Below are 20,553 nucleotides of genomic sequence, written 5' to 3' on the forward strand. Positions count from 1 at the left end.
TACAAGCAAAGGGGACTTCTGGCCAAGATGGAGGTGTAGGTAGACACACTGTGTCTCCTTGCACAATCAAAAGAAGAATAACAGCAAATTTAAAAACAAAAAACAACCATAAGTGCCAGAAAATCATACTGTATGGAAGTCAAACAACCAAGGAATTAAAGAAACATTCATCCAAGCCCTGGCTGGTGTAGCTCAGTGGATTGAGCGCGGGCCTGTGACTCAGACGAAATGATAGCGGTTCGATTCTCAGTCAGGGCACATGCCTGGGTTGCAGGCCAGTTCCCTGCAGGCCAATTCCCAGCAGGAGACGCACGAAAGGCAACCATACATTCTTGTTTCTCTCCCTCTCTCCTTCCCTTCCCCTCTAAAGATAAATAAATAAAATCTTTTTAAAAAATAAATTTAAAAAAAAGGAAACATTCATCCAGAACAGTATGGAGGGTGGAGACGGGCAGCTAGGGCAGAGAGGACATGCAGCAAGGTGGCAGCTGGAAGACCTGGGTGGGTGAGGCAGTGGCTAGTGAACTGGGCAGTCCCACATTTGTGTGCAAATAAGCCAGGAAGAATAACTGGGGAGCGAGATAGACCACTCAACCGAGGGTTGCAGTACAGGGAAATAAAGCCTCAAAACCTCTGAATAAAAAATTCTGTGGGGGTTGCAGCAGTAGAAGAAATTCCCTGCCTCACAGGAGAGTTCATTGGAGAGACCCACAGGGTCCTAGAATGTACACAAACCCACCCACCCAGGAATCAGCACCAGAAGGGCCCAATTTGCTTGTGTATAGTGGGGAAAGTGACTGAAAGCCAGCAGAGAGCCAAGTAAGTGGCATTGTTCTCAATATGGCCCAAATGAAAGAGAAGAAGAGAGCTCCAAAAATCGAACTAAACAATGAACAGATAGCTAACCTATCACAATCACAGTTCAAAACACTGGCAATCAGGATGCTCACAGGTTGAGTATGGTTGAAAAATAGAGGAAAAAGTAAAGGCCATGCAGAGTGAAATGAAGGCAAATGTACAGGGAACCAATAGTGACATGAAGGAAACCAGGATTCAAATGAACAGTTTGGACCAGAAGGAAGAAATAAACATTCAACGAAGACAGAATGAAGAAAGAATTCAAATGAGGAGAGGCTTAGGAACTTCCAGGACAACTTTAAGTGTTCCAACATCTGAATCATAGAGTGGGACCAGAAGGAGAAGAGGAATAGCAAAAAATTGAAAACTTATTTGAAAAAAAATAATGAAAGAGAGCTTCCCTAATCTAGCCAAGGAAATAGACTTCCAGGAAGTCCAGGAAGCTCAGTGAGTCCCAAAGAAGTTAGGCCCAAGGAAGTACACACCAAGCACATCATAATTACATTACCCGATATTAAAGATAAGGGGAGAATCTTAAAAGCAGCCAGGGAACGGGAGTTACCTACAAAGGAGTGCCCATAAGACTTACAAGCTGATTTCTCAAAAGAAACCTTTCAGGAAAGAAGGGGCTGGAGAGAAGTGTCCAATGTCATGGAATCTCTCTTATAGGAGCATGAGTTTTCTTATACATCTCCTTCATCATGTCTGAAGTTACAATTGTTCTTTATGTAATGAGAGAATTGTTTCTTATAAGCATTTTCATCTTTTCCCATTAGGTAATGCATATAATTTTCAGTATTTTGACTTATGATGTGCTTGTAATATATTTCTGTGTTGCATTTCTTGCTTTCTGTATTGTAACCAGGTAATCATTTGGTACTGTGAGGAAGAGACAAATCTCCATCTGTAGCCCATTCAGGGATGCCAAAACTTTATTTCCAGTAGTAGTTCTGGCAAGCTGTACATCCAAATAGCAGGTACAGGCACATAATTGACCATCAGTGCTTTCCACATTGTATTTATCTGAGTCACCTCCACTGGCCTTCGTATTTCCTGACCATGCCCAACCTATTGAGAATTCTGCAGACCTGCAGCAGGCCAGTACAATGTGCAGAAGCGTAATTTGTCAGGCCATCCTTCACACTATACTTTGGGAGTTCATGAGTGTAATCTTCAGAAAATATATCTCTTTCTATATGGGCATAAGCAAACTAACAAATGATATCTCTGTTGGTTACAACATGAACTATCATCCTGTATTTGGGTGCGTTGTACTTATTTTTGTCCTAGATTACCAAGAGTTCCTGGGCATAAAAATCAGTTTTCCTTTCCCACTGTTTTCCTGGGAAAACAAGAAATTTTACTTGGAACCTCTTGAAGTAAGCCTTATTTTTGACAACTTTAACAAACCGCATACTGTGGAAGAGAGACCCATGTTCATGGCTCACCCGAGACCTGCAGGCCCAGCACAGCTCCAGTGGGGGCGGGATGATGTGCTGTATAATCCATATTCTTTCTGTTACAAACAAATAATTTAATTATAAATTTATTTATTTTAAACTATTTTAGTAAATTAATATGGAACATTACTGTTTTTTGAATTAATTTGCTAGGTAAATGGTATTCCTAAAGTAAAGAAAGTAGTATTTGCTATTCCTTAGAATTCTTCTATAAGGAAGATTTGTCTCTTTTCTCCCATTTATTTATTTGTATCAGACAGAACTCTATATTTATTTTATACTTTGGGTTATAATCTGAATGCAGTGTTAGTTATTTTGTTGCTCAAGTTGTTCCAGTCTGGCCACTGGGAACTCTTTAAGATTGGTTTCTGTGTGCCATGGGTATGCCCCATTGTGTTTTTCAACACTTCCTTGCTTTCTGGGCATAAAGAGCCAGGCAGTTATCTTCAAGTTGACATACTATAGTACAAAATGTAATTACTATTAGAATAAAAAGTTTGTCAGAATAACTGATTCAATTCAGTTAAACACAAATTTGCATTTTCATTATTTTAACTGTGATTTAATGTTATCTTGTTTGATCAGTAAACTTTTTTTAAAGATTTATTTATTTATTTATCTTTAGAGGGGAAGGGAAGGAGAGAAGGAGAGAAATATCAATGTATGGTTGCCTCTCATGCATCCCCTGCTGGGAACTAGCCTGTAGGGAACAGGCCTGCAACCCAGGCATGTGCCCTGACTGGGAATCCAACCGCGATCGTGTGGTTCGCAGGCCCACTCTCAATCTACTGAGCTACACCAGCCAGTTGATCAGTAAACTTTAAAATATATATATGTATTTTATTGGTTGTGCTATTACAGTTTTCTCAAATTTTCCCTCTTTGTCCCCTTCACCTATACTTAGTGAACTTGTAAATATACCCAAGTGTAATAAATATACAGCAGTATATTTACTACTGATATATTAGGGAAACTATAGTTTTTTTTTACAGATTTTATTTATTTATTTAATTTTAGAGAGAGGTGAAGAGAGGGAGAAAGGGAGAGAAATGTTGATGTGAGAAATATCGATCTGTTGTCTCTTGTACACGCTCTGACTGAGACCGAGCCTACCACCCAGTCATGTGCCCTGACCTGGGATTGAACCTGCAGCCTTTTGCTTTGCGGGACAACACTCAACCAAGTGAGGCACACCAGTCAGGATGTATATATATATATATATATATATATATATATATATATATATATATATATAAATAGTTGGATATATATATATATATTTAATGAAATTGTGTTCTGGGGTAAAAGATATGTGAAAATTCTGTATAATGTTATAATCAAATATTTATCATAAAAGTTTTTAAAGTGTGTTTTTCTGAGTAAAAATCTACATTTAATTAATTTTTTAATTAAAGGAAAGCAGAGTATTGCGGACAGTTCCTCTACTAGCAGCATGCCTCCCTCAGGACAAATGTAGAGTCAAGATCGGTCGTCGCTTCAGTGAAGAAAGGTAATTTAACATTTTTTCCACATACATTTTTAAATATGATTTTTTAAAACTTATCATTTAGACCTAAAACAAGGTTCATTGGAAGTGACCAAAAAATTTAAGTTCTGCCTTTTCTCTCACAATAATACAAGACAAAACAAAACATAAACACAAAACCCTCCCCAAAAGAGACCAAAGTGGAATAAACAAAGGAATGATGGCATTACCTGAATTCCATATTAATATATGTTGAGCCTAAAGGGCATGTATCTTTACTGTTTATTTTGTTTTTGTTCAAGATGATGGGGTACTTTATTAGTGTTAGTTTAGTTTTTTCTTTTTTTATGTTATATATGATGTACATTTATATAAGTAAATGCATATATATATTTTTAGTCCATTAAAGCTTTCATAAGATACAGTAACTAACTATTACTATATTTAGTTATATGCACATCATATATATATATTTAAGGCTTAAACACCTTCTGTCATATTTGAAATATTCTTTTTGATGGAACCTAGTATATTTATGTGTAGCAGCCATTAGTTGATATCTTCATTGAAGATCTGTAGTATTCTTGGATTTTATTTTACATTCTATTACATAACCATTATCATAAATATATACAAATATATATATAAATTTCTCTATAAATCTTTTTATACCTTTGAATCATTTTTGCTTTTCTGTCCACTTGATTTGATCCTGCCTACATAGTTAAATATATTTTTAGATGCAAAATTTAATTTCTCTTGAAAATATGGAGATTTCTGTTTTCAGTTCACTTACAAAAATGCAAAGTAAGACTCATACTAGTAGGAAGCCTAGGGAATTGATCAAACTTTTTCCTTCCTGTGTTATTTTTTAGCTTCCTTTGTAATTTAGGTTCATGTTATAAAAGTAACATCATGTTAGAACTTTATATAATCATACATAAACTGTTGATCAGGCACCCTTTTCTCATACAGAATTTTCTTTTGTAGATTTTGCATTGACTTGCTCACAGGTGCTGCTATTGGGAATTTTGCCTTTTTATTGAGAATACAAGTGAGATTCAGAGCTCATAACATGGGGAGCAGCCACATCATTTACATTGTGACACTTCTTTCACACAGAGGCTCTTTATAATGATAGTTTCTTTATAATTCTTAGGTGGGTGTGATATATAGGTGGGACAAGGTTCCATCTAATCTGCCAACTTGGATCTACATTATTCTATTGCAAAAATGATGAGCATCAGTGCTGGTAAAATTGAAAACTATCTGGCTACCTAACCCCTCCATGAATGTGCTTGGTAATGAGAAGTGTGACACTTTTCCAAATAGCTCATCCTATTTTGAGCCCATTGTATTAACTAGTTCAGTTTTTTCCCATGGTACCTAATATAGTGCTTACTCAGTAAATTATTATACAATGATGGATTTTAAACTAAAGCTCATTAAGACTATTGACTTAATATTAATCTGGTAATTATTAATTTAAGCTTATCTTAGAGTATGTGATATAACTATAGGGAAGTGATTATGAGATATAGTACTTTTGGTATTCTTTATAAATGGAATTTTAAAATAACTTACTTTTAATTTTTTGCCTCTGTTATGTAAGAAAACACTGGGTTTTACATATCAAGCCGTGTATCCAGTGACTTTCTAAGTTGATTTTTCAGTTGTAGAAATTGTTTTGTGGATTCCCTAGGTCTTTCTGTATAAGTAGCATTCTCATATGCAAATAGGGTCATTTATACTTCGTCCTTTCAGATCTTTATGCCTTTCATTATTTTTTGCCTTATTATAATAATTGGACCTTCATTCTAATGTGAATCACGAGTGGTAGAAAACAACATCTCTACCTTGATTCCAATCTCAAAGAACATTGTTAAATATATTGGCAGTACATTTTTGGAGATGTCTTTTACTGGGTCAAAGAAGATGCTGTTTGTTTTTAATTGATTTTTTAACTTGTCTCCTTACCCCTCAAGCTTATTTTGTTTCTGGTAGACAGAGGCTATCTCATTTATTATTACGTCTCCTGTCCACAAATGCTTTGATATGTATTTTTATCTGTATCTTTGAATGAAGTTCAATAAGAATAATAAAACTTTTGTTAACCTACAAAGCAATAAAGATTTCTTTTTAAAAAATGTTTTAGAGATCCTGAACTTTCAATGGTCTGTCGGAAGTCTGGTACATTAATATTATATCCAGGGGATGAAGCTGCTAATTTGGAAGAATTTATATTAGACTCTCCTATTTATCCTTCCACAATCATCATCATTGATGGTACATGGAGCCAGGCTAAGGACATTTTCTATAAGAATTCCTTGTTTCGACTGCCCAAACAGGTAAACTAGTTGTATTTCTTAAAATTTATTTTTTTATCTTTAACTTTATTATTATTGTTGACACTATTACAGATGTCCCCATTCCCCTCCCCTTTGCTCACCTCCACCCAGCCCCTGCTTTCATCTGCCCATCACCACATTGTTGTCTGTGTTTATGGGCTATGCATATATTTTCTTTAACTATTCCCTTCACCTTCTTTTTGTGTGAGCATTAAAGCATCTAATAGTCAAGAAACAAACAACAAAAGATAAACTGCACTCCATCAAAATTAAAAGCACTTCAAGAAACACAATCAAGAAAGCAAAAAGACAACTCACAGAATGGGAGAAAATAATTGCAAGTAATATATCAAGCCCTTCCCTACACCCCTCCCCTCTGACAGCTGTTGGTCTGTTCCATGGTTCTATGCCTCTGTTTCTATTTTGTTCAACAGTTTATTTTGTTCATTAGATTCCACATATAAGTGAGATCATATGGTATTTGTCTTTCTATGACTGGCTTATTTCATTTAGCATAATACTTCGTAGGTCCATTCTTGCTGTTGCAAAAGGTAAGAGTTCCTTGATTTTTTAATTCCATGCAGTATTCCATTGTGCAAATGTACCACAGCTTTTTTTTTGGTAATATCCACTCAATTACTGATGGGTACTCAGACTGCTTCTATATAAATGTTTTAATAATTTTCTCTTATAGTTTTATTCACTAAGGAAAAAAATAAAATTATAAAATGAAAATTTAGGTAAGTTCTTATCTGTGTTTTCCAAATATATAAATAATATAGTTTAAGTTAACTAGGTTTTATTGCTAAATGTAATTAGTCATTTTTTGCCACCCCTTCAATATAGATATACCCATATGTCTGCTTTTTGTATAAATTTATCTTGGCTGTTACCTAATTTAGCTGATCCATTCAATTTCTGTAGCAGTATAAAAATTTTGCTCCATATGTGTGAGAGAAAATAGCAGAAAGAAACAGAAATAAGAATTAAAATCCAATATTGCTTTTCTTACAGAAAAGTATATAGTTTTTTTTCTAAATATGTAACCATATGTAAATTTATACTTACATAATTAAGGAGTGAAAGAATTGTAATGCAAACCCATTACTTGGCCTCCTTTTAATCTGGATTTTTAATACATCCAGACTATTTGGCAGTGAATCTCTTTGCTCAGAGGAATTTTACACAGGAGACTCTTGACATTTGCTAGGAATAAATCCAAAGTGAATATGGAAATATTTGTAGAGGCTCCTGCCTTTCTTCATAAACTTGTTTTTTGTGACTATTTGCATTCCCTTATCATACTGCCTTTTAAACTTCTACTTAAAGCTCAATTTCTCACTTGAAAAGCAGAACACTGTTAGGAACACTCACTGGCTGAGGCATGTCCCTGAAAATTTTTTCTTGTGTCTGTGTACATTGAGCTATGATGGACTGGTTTATGTTACATATCTAATCTTTTGAGAAAGTCAGATTTATCATTCTCCTTTCAATTTTTTAATTGAGCTATAATTGCCATATAACATTATGTTGGCTTCAGGTATATAACATAATGATTAGATATTTGTGTATATTGTAAAATAATATCTACAATAAGTCTATTTAGTATCTGTCACCATATATAGTTATCATCTTTTCTTGTGATGAGAACTTTTTTAATATAAAATTTATTAAACTTTTAAAATTGTTGTTCAAATCTCCATTTTTTCCCTCACTACTTCCCCCTACACCAGCTATTCCCACTTACCACCCTTGATCCTACCCCACTTTGGTTTTGTCCATGTGTCCTTTACACATGTTCCTGAAAACCCTTCCCTCTTTCCCCACCCCATTATCTGGTTACTCCCACCTGCCCTCTGGTTACTGTCAGTTTGTTGTTAATTTCAGTGTCTTCTAAGATCTACTCTCTTAGTAACTTTGAAGTATATAATACTGTATAATTAACTATAGTCATTATTCTTAGATCCCCAGGACTTGCTTATTTTAAAACTAGAAGTTTGTCCCTTTGACCTGCTGTCACCCATTTTTGCCTACCCCCTACCCCCAACTTCTTTTAGCCAGCAATCTATTCTATGTATCAATGAACTTGTTTGTTTTGCTTTGGTTTTAGATTCTAAATATAAGTGATATCATACAGTATTTGGGTATTTGTTCTTCTTTGGTTTATTTCATTTAGCATAATGAGCTCAAGGTGTCTCTCATGTTGTTAAAAATAATAAAATCTCCTTTTTCTTTATTCTTGCATCTATGGATACTTAGGTTGTTTTCATATCTGGCTATTTTATTTTTATTTTTTAAATTTTATTTATTTATTTTTAGAGAGAGAGAGGAAGGGAGGTAGAAAGGGAGAGAAATATCAATGTGTGGTTGCCTCTCACATGGCCCCCACTGGGGAACTTGGCCTGCAACCCAGGCATGTGCCCCAACTGGGAATCGAACCAGCAACCCTTTGGTTCACAGCCTGCTCTCAATCCACTGAGCTACACCAGCCAGGGCCATATCTGGCTATTTTAAATAATACTGCAGTGAATGTGGGTTGGGAGTGTAGATATCTTTTTGAGTCAGTGTTTTCGTTTTCTTCAATTAACCTTTTAATTTTATTCAAAACTTTAGTTTTGTTTACTTCTATTACCAACATTGGGAATTGGTCTACTTTTAAAAGAAATTTTATTGAGCCCTGGCTGGTGTGGCTCAGTGGATTGAGTGCCAGCCTGTGAACTAAAGGGTCACTGGTTTGATTCCCAGACAGGGCGCATGCCTGGGTTGCAGGCCAGATCCCCAGCTGGGGGTACTTGAGAGGCAAACACATAGATGGTTCTCTCCTCTTTCTCTCTCCCTTCCCCTTTCTCTAAGCATAAATAAGTAAATAAATAAATAAAAGATTTAATAAAAAGAAAAATTTTATTGTGTTTATTCAGGTGACAGTGGTTAATAAAATTATAAATTTCAGTTGTACAATTCTATAGGGATTAGCATACTTTTAAATGCCTTTTTCTTCTGAGAAGGATTTTTTTACATTTAGAATATTTTAAAAGATTCTGGAGAACTAGAACTATGGAATAATAGAGCCTCTTTGAGATATGAACTCTGAATAGACTGTTTTTACTCTTTGTTAAGTGACATCTGTACTCTACCTTCCAATAAGTATGCTTCAAATCAGTACCACACAAAGTAAGTATTTCATGTCCCAGAACTTCAGTGTCCATAGGGCAGAGTCACAGCAGTTGAATGTAAAATGTGAAATGCCAGAGTTTTACTCTATCTGTGATGAACTCTTTTGGCCTTTGTTCAAAGTCCATCCATGCTGTAGCATGTATCAGAAATTTATTCTTTTTTTTATGGCTAATATACTGTATGCATATATCATGTTTTATCATCCATCCATTGATGGACATTTGGTTTGTTTCTGCTTTTTGGCTGTTGTGAATAATGTTTTTGTAAATATTTGTGTGCAAGTTGCTGTGTGGTACCTGTTTTCAGTTCTTTCTTGGTATATATCTAGATTTGGAATTGTTGGGTAATTTAGTAACTCTGTATTTAACTTTTTTGAGAAATTGCCAAACTGTTTTTTAAAGCAGCTACACTGTTTTACATGTACATTTTCTCTAGCAATGTATGAATGATCCACTTTTTTCATATCCTGGCCAATATTAGTTATGTCCTTTTTTGTTTTTAATTATGGCCATCCTGGTGGGTATGAAGTGATATTTCATTGTGTTTTATTTTAATCCTCAAAGACATGCTTATTGATTTTAGGGAAAGGAGAAGGGAGGGAAAAAGAGGTGGAGATGAACATCGATGAGAGAGAGAAACATCAACCTGTTGCCTTTTGTATATACACCCTGACTGGGGACCGAACTTGCAAAACCTAGGCATGTGCTCTGACTGGGAATTGAACCTGTGTACCTCCTAGTTTGCAAAATGACGCCCAACCAACTGAGCCACACTGGCCAGGGCTTACTGTGGTTTTGATTTGTGTTACCCTAGTGACTAACAATGCTGAATGTCTTTTAATGTACTTAGTCATTTCTTTATCTTCTTTGGAGGAATAGCTTTCAAATCCTTTGCTGATTTTTAATCTAGTTATTTTTCTTCTTTTAATAATTTTTATTTAATTCTTGTTCAAGTACAGCTTTTTGTCTTATATTCCCAACCCTGCCTGCCCCCCGCCCCATGCTCCCCGCACCCCCCCATTTCTACTCCCCACCCTTATTGTCCATGTGTCCTTTATACTTGTTCGTGTGAGTCCATCCTCTTTTCCCCTATGATTCTCTCCCCTCTCCCCTCTGGACCCTGCAGCCTGTTCCGTATTTGAGTGTCATTGGTCATATTTTGCTTGCTTGTTTGTTTTGTTTAGATCCCTGTTAACGGTGATATCATATGGTATTTGTCTTTCACCGCCTGACTTATTTCACTCAGCATACTGCTTTCCAGTTCCATCCATGATGTTGCAAAGGGTAGTAGTTCTTTCTTCCTTTTTGCAGCATAGAATTCCATTGTGTAAATATACCATAGGTTTTTTTGTTTGTTTGTTTTTCTTTTTTCTTTCATTTTATTTTTATTTTTTATTTTTTTATTTCACTCTTGTTCAAGTACAGTTTTCTTTCTTGTATTCCCAGCCCTGCCCCCCCCAAGTGCTCCCCACCTCCCTCCCATCTCTGCCCCCCACCTTAGTTATTGTCCATGTGTCCTTTATACTTGTTCATATTAGTCCTTCCCCTTTTCCCCTGTGATTCTCTCCCCTCTCCCCTCTGGACCCTGTCAGCACGTTCTGTATTTCAGTGTCTTTGGTTACATTTTGCTTGCTTGTTTGTTTTGTTGTTTAGATACCTGTTAACGGTGATATCATATGGTATTTGTCTTTCACTGCCTGACTTATTTCGCTCAGCATAATGCTTTCCAGTTCCATCCATGATGTTGCAAAGGGTAGGAGCTCCTTCTTCCTTTCTGCAGCATAGAATTCCATTGTGTAAATGTACCATAGTTTTTTGATCCAGTCATTTACCGATGGGCATTTAGGTTGCTTCCAACTCTTGGCTATCGTAAATTGTGCTGCTATGAACATCGGGGTGCATAGGTTCTTTTGGATTGGTGTTTCAGGGTTCTTAGGATATACTCCTAAGAGTGGAATTGCTGGGTCAAAAGGTACGTTCATTTTTAGTTTTCTTAGAAAATTCCATACTGTTTTCCATAGTGGTTGTACCAGTCTGCAATCCCACCAACAGTGAACTAGAGTCCCCTTTTCCCCACAACCTCTCCAGCACTTGTTGTTTGTTTCTTTGTTTATGATAGCCATTCTGACTGGTATTAAGTGGTATTTCATTGTGGTTTTAATTTGCATCTCTCTGATGGCTAGTGATATCGAGCATCTTTTCATGTGTCTCTGGATCCTCTGTATGTCCTCCTTGGAGAAATGTCTCTTCAAGTCTTTGCCCATTTTTTAATCCGGTTGCTTGTCTTCTGTGAGTGGAGTTGAGTGAGTTCTTTGTATATTTTGGAGATTAAACCTTTGTCTGAGGTATCATTGGCAAATATGTTTTCCCAAGCTGTTGCTTCTCTTTGTATCTTGATACTGTTTTCCTTAGCCATGCAGAAGCTTTTAATTTCGATGAGGTCCCATTTGTTTATTCTTTCCTTTATATCCCTTGCTCTAGGGGACGTATCAGTGAAAATATTGCTGCGTGGAATATCTGAGATTTTCTTGCCAATGCTCTCCTCTAGGGCTTTAATGGTTTCACGGCTTATATTTAAGTCTTTTATCTACCTTGAATTTATTTTGGTGTATGGTGTAAGCTGGTGCCCAAGTTTCATTTTTTTGCATGCAGCTCTCCAGTTATCCCAACACCATTTGTTGAACAGGCTGTCTTTACTCCATTTTATGTTATTGCCCCCTTTGTCAAATATTAACTGACTGTAGAGAGTTGGGTTTATTTCTGGACTCTCTGTTCTATTCCAGTGGTCTATGTGCCTGTTTTTGTGCCAGTACAAGGCTGTTTTGATTACAGTAGCCTTGTAATACAGTTTGATATCAGGTATTGTGATCCCTCCTACTTTGTTCTTCTTTCTCAAAATTGCAGCTGCTATTTGGAGTCTTTTATGGTTCCATATAAATTTTTGAATTGTTTGTTCTATGTCTGTGAAATATGCCATTGGTACTTTAATAGGTATTGCATTGAATCTGTAAATTGCTTTGGGTATTATGGACATTTTGATGATGTTAATTCTTCCAATCCATGAACACGGTATATGTTTCCCTTTTTGTGTGTCTTCCTTGATTTCTTTCTTCAGTGTTGTGTAGTTTTCTGCATACAGGTCGTTTACCTCCTTGGTTAGGTTTATTCCCAGATATTTTATTTTTGTTTTTGCTATATCGAATGGGATTTTTTTCTTGATTTCTGCTTCTGCTGCTTCATTGTCAGAATACAAAAATGCCTTTGATTTCTGGATATTGACTTTGTATCCCACTGTTTTCCCAATTCATTTATTAGTTTGAGCAGTTTTTGGATAGAGTCTATAGGAGTTTCCATGTACACTATCATGTCGTCTGCAAACAATGACAGTTTTGTTTCCTCCTTTCCAATTTGAATGCCTTTTATTTCCTTTTCTTGCCTAATCACTGAGGCTAAAACTTCCAATACTATATTAAATAGAAGTGGTGAAAGTGGACATCCTTGTCTTGTTCCTGATCTTAGTGGAAAAGCTTTTAGTTTTTGCCCATTGAGTATGATGTTGGCTGTAGGTCTTTCATATATGGCCTTTATTATACTGAGGAATGCTACCTCTATTCCCATTTTTCTGAATACCTTTATCATAAATGGGTGTTGAACCTTATCAAAGGTTTTTCCCGCATCAATTGATATGACCATGTGTTTTTTGTGTTTGCTTTTGTTTATGTGGTGTATTACATTTAATCATTTGCATATATTGAACCATCCTTACATCCCTGGGATAAATCCCACTTGGTTGTGGTGTATGATCTTTTTGACATATTGTTGGATGCGATTTGCCAATACTTTATTGAGGATCTTAGCATCTATGTTCATCAGCGATATTGGCCTGTAATTTTCTTTCTTTGTTGTGTCTCTATCTGGCTTTGGGATTAGGGTGATGCTGGCTTCATAAAAAGAGTTGGGGAGTTTCCCCTCCTTTTGGATTTTTTGGAATAGAATGTGAAGAATAGGGGTTAGCTCTTCCTTAAAAGCTTTGTAGAATTCTCCTGTGAAACCATCTGGTCTAGGGCTTTTGTGTGATGGGAGTTTTTTGATTACTGCTTCAATTTCATTTGCTGTTATTGGCCTGTTCAGGTTTTCTGCTTCTTCTTCATTGAGTTTTGGAAGATTATATTTTTCTAGAAATGTGTCCATTTCACCTAGGTTTTCAAATTTCTTGGCATACAGTTCCACATAGTAATTTCTTACAATCCTTTCTATTTCTGTGGTATCGGTTGTAATCTCTCCTCTTTCATTTCTGATTGTGTTTATTTGGGTCCTCTCTCTTCTTTTCTTGATGAGTGTACTTAAAAATTTGTCTATTTTGTTTATCTTTTCAAAAAAACAACTCTTGGATTCATTGATCCTTAGAATTGTGCTTTTAGTCTTTATGTCATTTAATTCTGCTCAGATCTTGGTTATTTCCTTCCTTGTACTTGCTCTGGACTGTCTTTGTTGTTGTTCTTCGAGTTCTTGCAGGTGTCAGGTTAGGTTGTTTGTTTGAAATGTTTCTATCTTCTTTAGGTAGGCCTGTATTGCTATGATCTTCCCTCTCAGAACTGCCTTAGCCGTGTCCCAAAAGTTTTGGGCTGTTGTGAGTTCATTTTCATTTGTTTCCAGAAACTTTTTGATTTCTTCCCTAATTTCAATCTTTACCCATTCGTTGTTTAATAGCATACCATTCGGTCTCCAAGCTTTTGGGTGTTTTGGGTTTTTTCCTGTGGAATTGGTTTCTAATTTCAGTCCCTTGTGATCAGAGAAAATGCTTGGTATGATTTTTATTTTCTTGAATTTATTGAGACTCGTTTTGTGTCCTATCATGTGGTCTATCTTTGAAAATGTTCCATGTGCATTTGAAAAGAATTTATATTTAGCTTCTTTGGGATGAAGGGCTCTATAAATATCAGTCAAGTCCATTTCATCTAGGGTGTAGTTTAGTGCAGCTATATCTTTGTTGATATTTTGTTTGGAAGATCTGTCCATTTTTGACAGTGGGGTGTTAAAATCCCCTACTATAATTGTGTTGCTGTCAATATCCTTCTTGAAGTGTTCTAGGATTTTTCTTATATATTTGGGTGATCCTATGTTGGTTGCATATATATTTATGATGTTAATGTCTTCTTGTTGGATTCTTCCCTTGAGTATTATGAAGTGACCTTCTGGGTCTCTCTTTATGGCCCTTTTTTTGAAGTCTATTTTGTCTGATATTAGAATTGCTACCCCGGCTTTTTTTTCTTGTCCATCTGTTTGGAAAATTTGTTTCCATCCTTTCACTTTTAGTCTGTGGTGGTATTTTGACCTGAGGTGGGTCTCTTGTAGACAGCATATGTGTGGGTCATGCCTTCTTATCCATTCACCTATTCTGTGTCTTTTAATTGGTGCATTTAATCCATTTATGTTTAAGGTTATTATTGAAAGGTACTTATTCATTTCCATTTGTGTACCTGTGTTCCTCTCTATCTCTCTCTTTTCCTTCCTTTCCTAAAGCAGCCCTTTTAGTAATTCTTGTAGAGCTGGTTTGGTGGAGGCATATTCTTTTAGACTTCTTTTGTCTTGGAAGCTCTTTATTTGGCCTTCTATCTTGATTGAGAGCCTTGCTGGGTAAAGTAGCTTTGGTTGTAGGCCTGTGTTTCTCCTTTCTTGGAATATTTCTTGCCATTCTCTTCTTGCTTGGAATGTTTCCATTGAGAAGTCAGTAGCCAACCTTATTGGGACCCCCTTGTATGTTATTTCCTTTTTCTCCCTTGTGGCCTTTAGGATTTTCTCTTTGTCTTGGAGGTTTGCTATTTTAATGATGATGTGTCTTGCAGTAGGCCTCTTTGGGTTCCACCTGATTGGGACTCTCTGCGATTCCTGAATTCGTGTGACTTTCTGTCTCCTCAACTTAGGAAGATTTTCTGTTATTACTCTTTCAAGTAGGTTTTCTATCCCTTGTTCTTCTTCTTCTCCTTCTGGTATTCCTATTATTCGGATATTATTACGTTTTATGTTGTCTTGCATTTCTCTTAAATTCTCCTCTTTTTTTTTCTGATTCTCTTCTCCATTATTTGGTCTGTCTGGGAGATTCTTTCTATCCTGTCTTCTATCTCACTTATGCGATCTTCCGCCATATCGCTTCTATTCTTCATACCTTCTACTGTGTTCTTCAGTTCAGAAATTATATTCTTCATTTCCTCTTGGCCTTTACTGAGGGTTTCTATTTCCTTTTTCATGTTGGTGTAGTTTGCAGAGAGTTCACTGTAGCTCCCCTGTAGTTTCTGGTAGCTCATTGTAAGCTCTTTGAATTTCCTGATAACCAGTGCTTTGAATTCAATATCTGATAGTTGCCTTGCCTCCATTTCATCTAACATTCTTTCTGAGGCTTCCTCCTTTTCTTTCATTTGGGGGTTGTTTCTTTGTCTTCCCATTGTTTGTGTTGCTCTTCTTGTTGGCCTCAGCTTCTTAAAGTGATCTGTTATGGTTCCCTGGGTTTATGGTGTGAACTTCTGTGGTCGTATGCCTGTGAGATTCAGTGGTGCAGTCTCCTGCAGGTATCTTGGTGTTCTTCCCTTCCACTTACTCCTTTTGTTGGTTTCCAGCTGGTCAAACATTTTCTTCTGGTCTTACTAGCTGCAGCAGCCTGAGGGGCCTTTCTCTTGTCTCGGTGAACTTAGCTGGTCTCACCAGTGCCCTCCCAAGATCCAGAATGGCGCCGCTCTCCCATGCCCCGCTGAGAGCAGGTTTTTCCCCAGGCTTCCCAGGTCTGGCCTGGCGTGAGGGTGCACACTCCCCGCCAGGCTTTCCTGGTCTCGCAGGCTTGGGCTTGGAGCTTTCCCAGTGCTGTGGCTGTACACACAGGGCAACTCACCATTCTTCCTAGGCAGCAGCCACAGCCTGGCTCCCGGTGCTTCTCAGTCTGATCCCGGATGGGTAGGGATGGATCTAGTGACTGGCGCTCTTTCAGGGGCCCTGCCAGTAGTCTGCCGATCCCCAAGACTGCGGGCACGCCGGCTCAAGTCCTCTGCTATTGGGAAAGCGCACCACCGGGAATGCCCGCTACCGGGAATGTACGGGGACTCCTAGATCTCGAAGTCGGTAATCACAACCAGACTCCTGGTGCTTCTTAGTCTGTGCCCAGCTGGGCAGGGAGGGAGCTGGTGACTGGTGCTCTTCCAGGGGCACTGCCAGCATCCCCAAGCTCCCCGAGACTGTGGGAGCGCTGGTTCAGGCTACTGGGAATGCCGGGGCCCCTCAGTTCCCCAAACTGGCAACCACAGCCTGATTCCACAGGTTATCAGAGCTCTCTGGTTTGCTTCCCGATGCCCACTCCTCTGTCTGCCACTACAGGCAAACCGATCTCTCCTGGTGTTTTCCAATCTGTGCCCTGCTGGTTAGAGAGGGTGCCAGTGACTAGTTCTCTCCCAGGGTTGTTGTTGTTGTCCACCCTCAGCTCTCAGAGATCAAGGTGGCCCAGCCAGGGCCCTGGTGTGGTCTGGCGGAGGGCCTGCATCCTCTGCGCTGTTCCCTCGTACCTTATTCATCTGCGGTCGTCTCCTTTCCTCAACCTCTGGTCATTCATTGTCTGCTATACTTTCTGGAGTCCTGCCTTCCCATATGCTGGGTCCCTGTTGGGTGTTCGCTGTGCTCCTCTGCAGAGCAGCTCGGTTTTTCTCCGGTGCATGAAGAGAAGCAAAATCCTTTGTCTTACTCTGCTGCCATCTTCTTCCTCCTCCTGGAACAGGTATTATTTAAAATAATATTAGAGCAATAATTATATTACAGACTCTATGTGATGTAGATAATCTGAATAGGGTATGTAGAACTTTGAGTAGTGTGTTAAAAGAACACAGGTAATGTGAAGGATAGTAAATTAGGAATACCATGTGGAAGAGAGAGCAGGGAAAACCTGTCAAATGACACAATATAACCAGCCAAGGCAAAGAAGCCTATACAGAAAGAGGAGGAATACAAATATACTATTAAAATATAAAAGATGTGAGAGTAATGAAAAATAATAATAATACAAATATGCAGCAACTTGTGGCCCCTCTGCTATAGCAAAGTGAAATTTGTCTCTCTCTACTGTTGGGATGCCCCCTCTTTGGGTCCAACTGTGGTCTTTTCAGAGTTCCAATTTTTTTGTCCCACTTATGGGAAAAAAGAAGGCAGAAAGGAGGAAGAAGAGATAATTTTGGAAAGAAAGGAAGAAGGAATAAAACAAGAAAGAAGCAAAGAGAGAAAAAGGTAATGAAAGATAAAGCAATAATAAAATTAAAAACATAAAAGATCTCTGAAAAAAAAAAAAAGATCTCTTGTTGGTTTCAAGCTAGCCAAACCGATTTTTCTGGTCTCAATGGCTGCAGCAGTCTGAGGGGTGATTGGTGTGGCCTTTCTCCCTTCCCAGTGTGTATTAAGCCACTCTAGTGAGCACTCTTCGAAGAGCCAGCCTGGAGCCTCTCCCCAGCACCCCATGAAGGGGATCTAGGTCCTCTTCAGGGCACTCTTTCTCTGGGAGTCATTGCTGTGGGCTGGGTTGCAGGTGCGTGTGCCCAGCCAGGCTGCCTGGGTCCTGCAGGTTTGGGCATGATCCCTTCTCAGTGCTTTGGGGGAATGAAAGGCCTTCTGCTCAACCTTGGGATTGCTGCCAGGCTGGGTGGGGAGTAGGCCAAGCGGCTGTCACAGGAGGATCCCCCAAACAGTTTACTTTTTGAGAGATTTTTTTCCACTCGAGCCTGCCCAGCACAGCCCAATTCTCCAGCCAGACTGGTGACCATCGAGTTCAGAGTCTGACACTGTGACTCTCAATTCTCCCAAGCTGGCAACCACAGACTTCACAGGTGATCACAGGTCTTGTATTTTCCTCCCTGTCCTTATTCCCCTCTCTGCAACTTCAAGCAAACAGGTCTCTTCCAGTGTTGCTCAAACCTTGCTTGTCCTGGGAGGGAGGGAGCTGATAACCTGGCTCTCTCCCAAGGACCCTGTGGCTGGCCCTTAGCTCCCAAAGAGTCCATGGTAGACTGCGTGCCAGGCGTGGGTCAAAGCTGCTGCTTGTCTCCATGCTGGTCACTCAGACCTTATTGTCTTGCAGCCGTCTCCTTACCGTCTGGTCTTTCAGAGTCTGCTACAGTTTCTGGCCTCTTATTTCCATATAGGTTGGGGTACTGTTGATTGTTTGCTCTGCTCCTTTGTAGAGTGACCAGGTTTTTCTCCCGTGTGTAGAGGGAAGTGGAATCTGCTTCGTCCTACTCTGTCACCGTCTTCCTCCTGTAATCGAGAGATGCAAATTAAAACCACAATGAGATGATAACCAATTCACATTGGCCAGAATGAGATGAAAACCACTTCACACTGGCCAGAATGCCCATAATAAACAAAGGAACAAACAACATGCATTAGAGAGGTTGTGGAGAAAAGGGAACCCTAGTGCACTGTTGATGGGATTGCAGACTGGTACAACCACTATGGAAAACAGTATGGAATTTTCTTAGAAAACTAAAAATGGATTTGCCTTTTGACCTGGAAATTCCACTGATAGGGTTATACCCTAAGAAACACCAATCCAAAAGAACCTATACATCCCAATGTTCATAGCAGCACAATTTACAATAGCCAAGTGTTAGAAGAAACATAGGTACCCATCAGTAAATTAATGGATCAAAAAACTAAGATACATTTACACAATGGAATTCTATGCAGCAGAAAGAAAGAAGAAGCTCCTACCCTTTGCAGCAGCATGGATTGAACTGAAAAACATTATGCTAAGCAAAATAAGCCAGGTGGTGAAAGACAAATACCATATGATCTCATCTTTTACAGGAACCTAATCAACAAAACAATCAAACAAGCAGAGAGAACAGCCTGTCTGTGATCAGAGTGGAGAGAGGAGGGAATTCCAGGGGAAAAGAGGAAGGGTTTACAGGAACGAGTATAAAGGACACATGGACAACAACTAAGGGGGGTGGAAATGGGAGGGAGATGGGGAGCACTGGGGGGTGGGGTGGGATGGGAGTAAAAGACAGAAAACTGTACTTGAACAATTAAATAAATTAATTTAAAAAAAGAAATTTAACAAAATATTTTAGAAAGGAAAAATAAAATGAAATATTTCATTGTGTATCCATTATAAGATTTCTAGGATATAGTGACATTCATTTTTTAATATCTCTTATCGATTGTGCTATTACAGTTTTCCCATTTTTTTCCTCTCTTTTGTTCTTCCCCTCCCTGAAACTCTCACAGCGTCCCCCCTCAGGCCACTAGGTTGTACATATAAGTTGTTTGGCTTCTCCATTTCCCCTACTGTTCTTAATCTCCCCCTGTCTATTTTGTACCTACAACTTATTCTTCTTATTCCCTGTATTTTTCCCCATTCCCTATCCCTTACCCTGCTAATAACCCTCCATATGATCTCCATTTCTGTGATTCTGTTCCTGGTCTAGTTGTTTGGTTAGTTTGTTTCTGTTATTGTTTTAGGTTCAGTTGTTGATAGTTGTCAGTTTGTGGTCATTTTAGTGTTCATATTTTTTATCATCTTTTTCTTCGATAAGTCATTTTAACATTTCATATACTAAGGGCTTGGTGATGAACTCCTTTAACTTGACTTGATCTGGGAAGCACTTTATCTGCCCTTATGTTCTAAATGTCAGCTTTGTTGGATAGAGTATTCTTGGATGTAGATGCTTGGCTTACATAACCTTGAATACTTCTTTCCAGCCCCTTCTTACCTGAAAGTTTTCTTTTGAGAAATCAGCTGACAGTCTAATGGAACTCCTTTGTAGGTAACTGTCTGCTTTTTTCTTGTTGCTTTTAAAGTTCTCTCCTTATCTTTAATCTTGGCTAATGTGATTATGATGTGCCTTGGTGTGTGCTTCCTTGGGTCCAACTTCTTTTGGACTCTCTGAGCTTCCTGGGCTTCCTGGAAGTCTATTTCCTTTGCCAGATTAGGGAAGTTCTCTTTCATTATTTTTTCGAATAAGTTTTCATTTTCTTGCTATTTCTCTTCTCCTTCTGGCACCGCTATGATTCAGATGTCGGAACACTTAAAAGATTTCCTGGAGGTTCCTAAGTCTTTTTTTAAAAATATATTTTATTGATTATACCATTACAGTTGTTCTATTCCCCCCCTTCATTTCCCTCCACCTGCACACTCATTCCCCCACCATTCTCCCCCCCTTAGTTTATAACCACGTGTCTCAAGTTCTTTAGATTCTATA

General features: G+C 38.2%; 1 protein-coding gene and 1 pseudogene across 1 annotated transcript in view; one reads left to right on the top strand and one right to left on the bottom strand.

Moving 5' to 3' along the window:
• Window positions 1–20,553, top strand: part of LOC118994276 (tRNA-uridine aminocarboxypropyltransferase 2) — a 118,244-nt gene that overhangs the window by 61,649 nt on the left and 36,042 nt on the right. The window contains exons 3-4 of the mRNA XM_037056902.1: window positions 3,734–3,828; window positions 5,960–6,152. Of these exons, the coding sequence (XP_036912797.1) occupies window positions 3,734–3,828; window positions 5,960–6,152 (288 nt within the window). The remainder of the gene's footprint in view (window positions 1–3,733; window positions 3,829–5,959; window positions 6,153–20,553) is intronic.
• On the bottom strand, window positions 1,508–2,282 carry LOC118994269 (60S ribosomal protein L5-like; annotated as a pseudogene).

The sequence above is a fragment of the Sturnira hondurensis genome, unplaced genomic scaffold (assembly GCF_014824575.4).
Source record: "Sturnira hondurensis isolate 20B ecotype Veracruz unplaced genomic scaffold, ASM1482457v3 Scaffold0009223, whole genome shotgun sequence".
Taxonomy (NCBI): Eukaryota; Metazoa; Chordata; class Mammalia; order Chiroptera; family Phyllostomidae; genus Sturnira; species Sturnira hondurensis.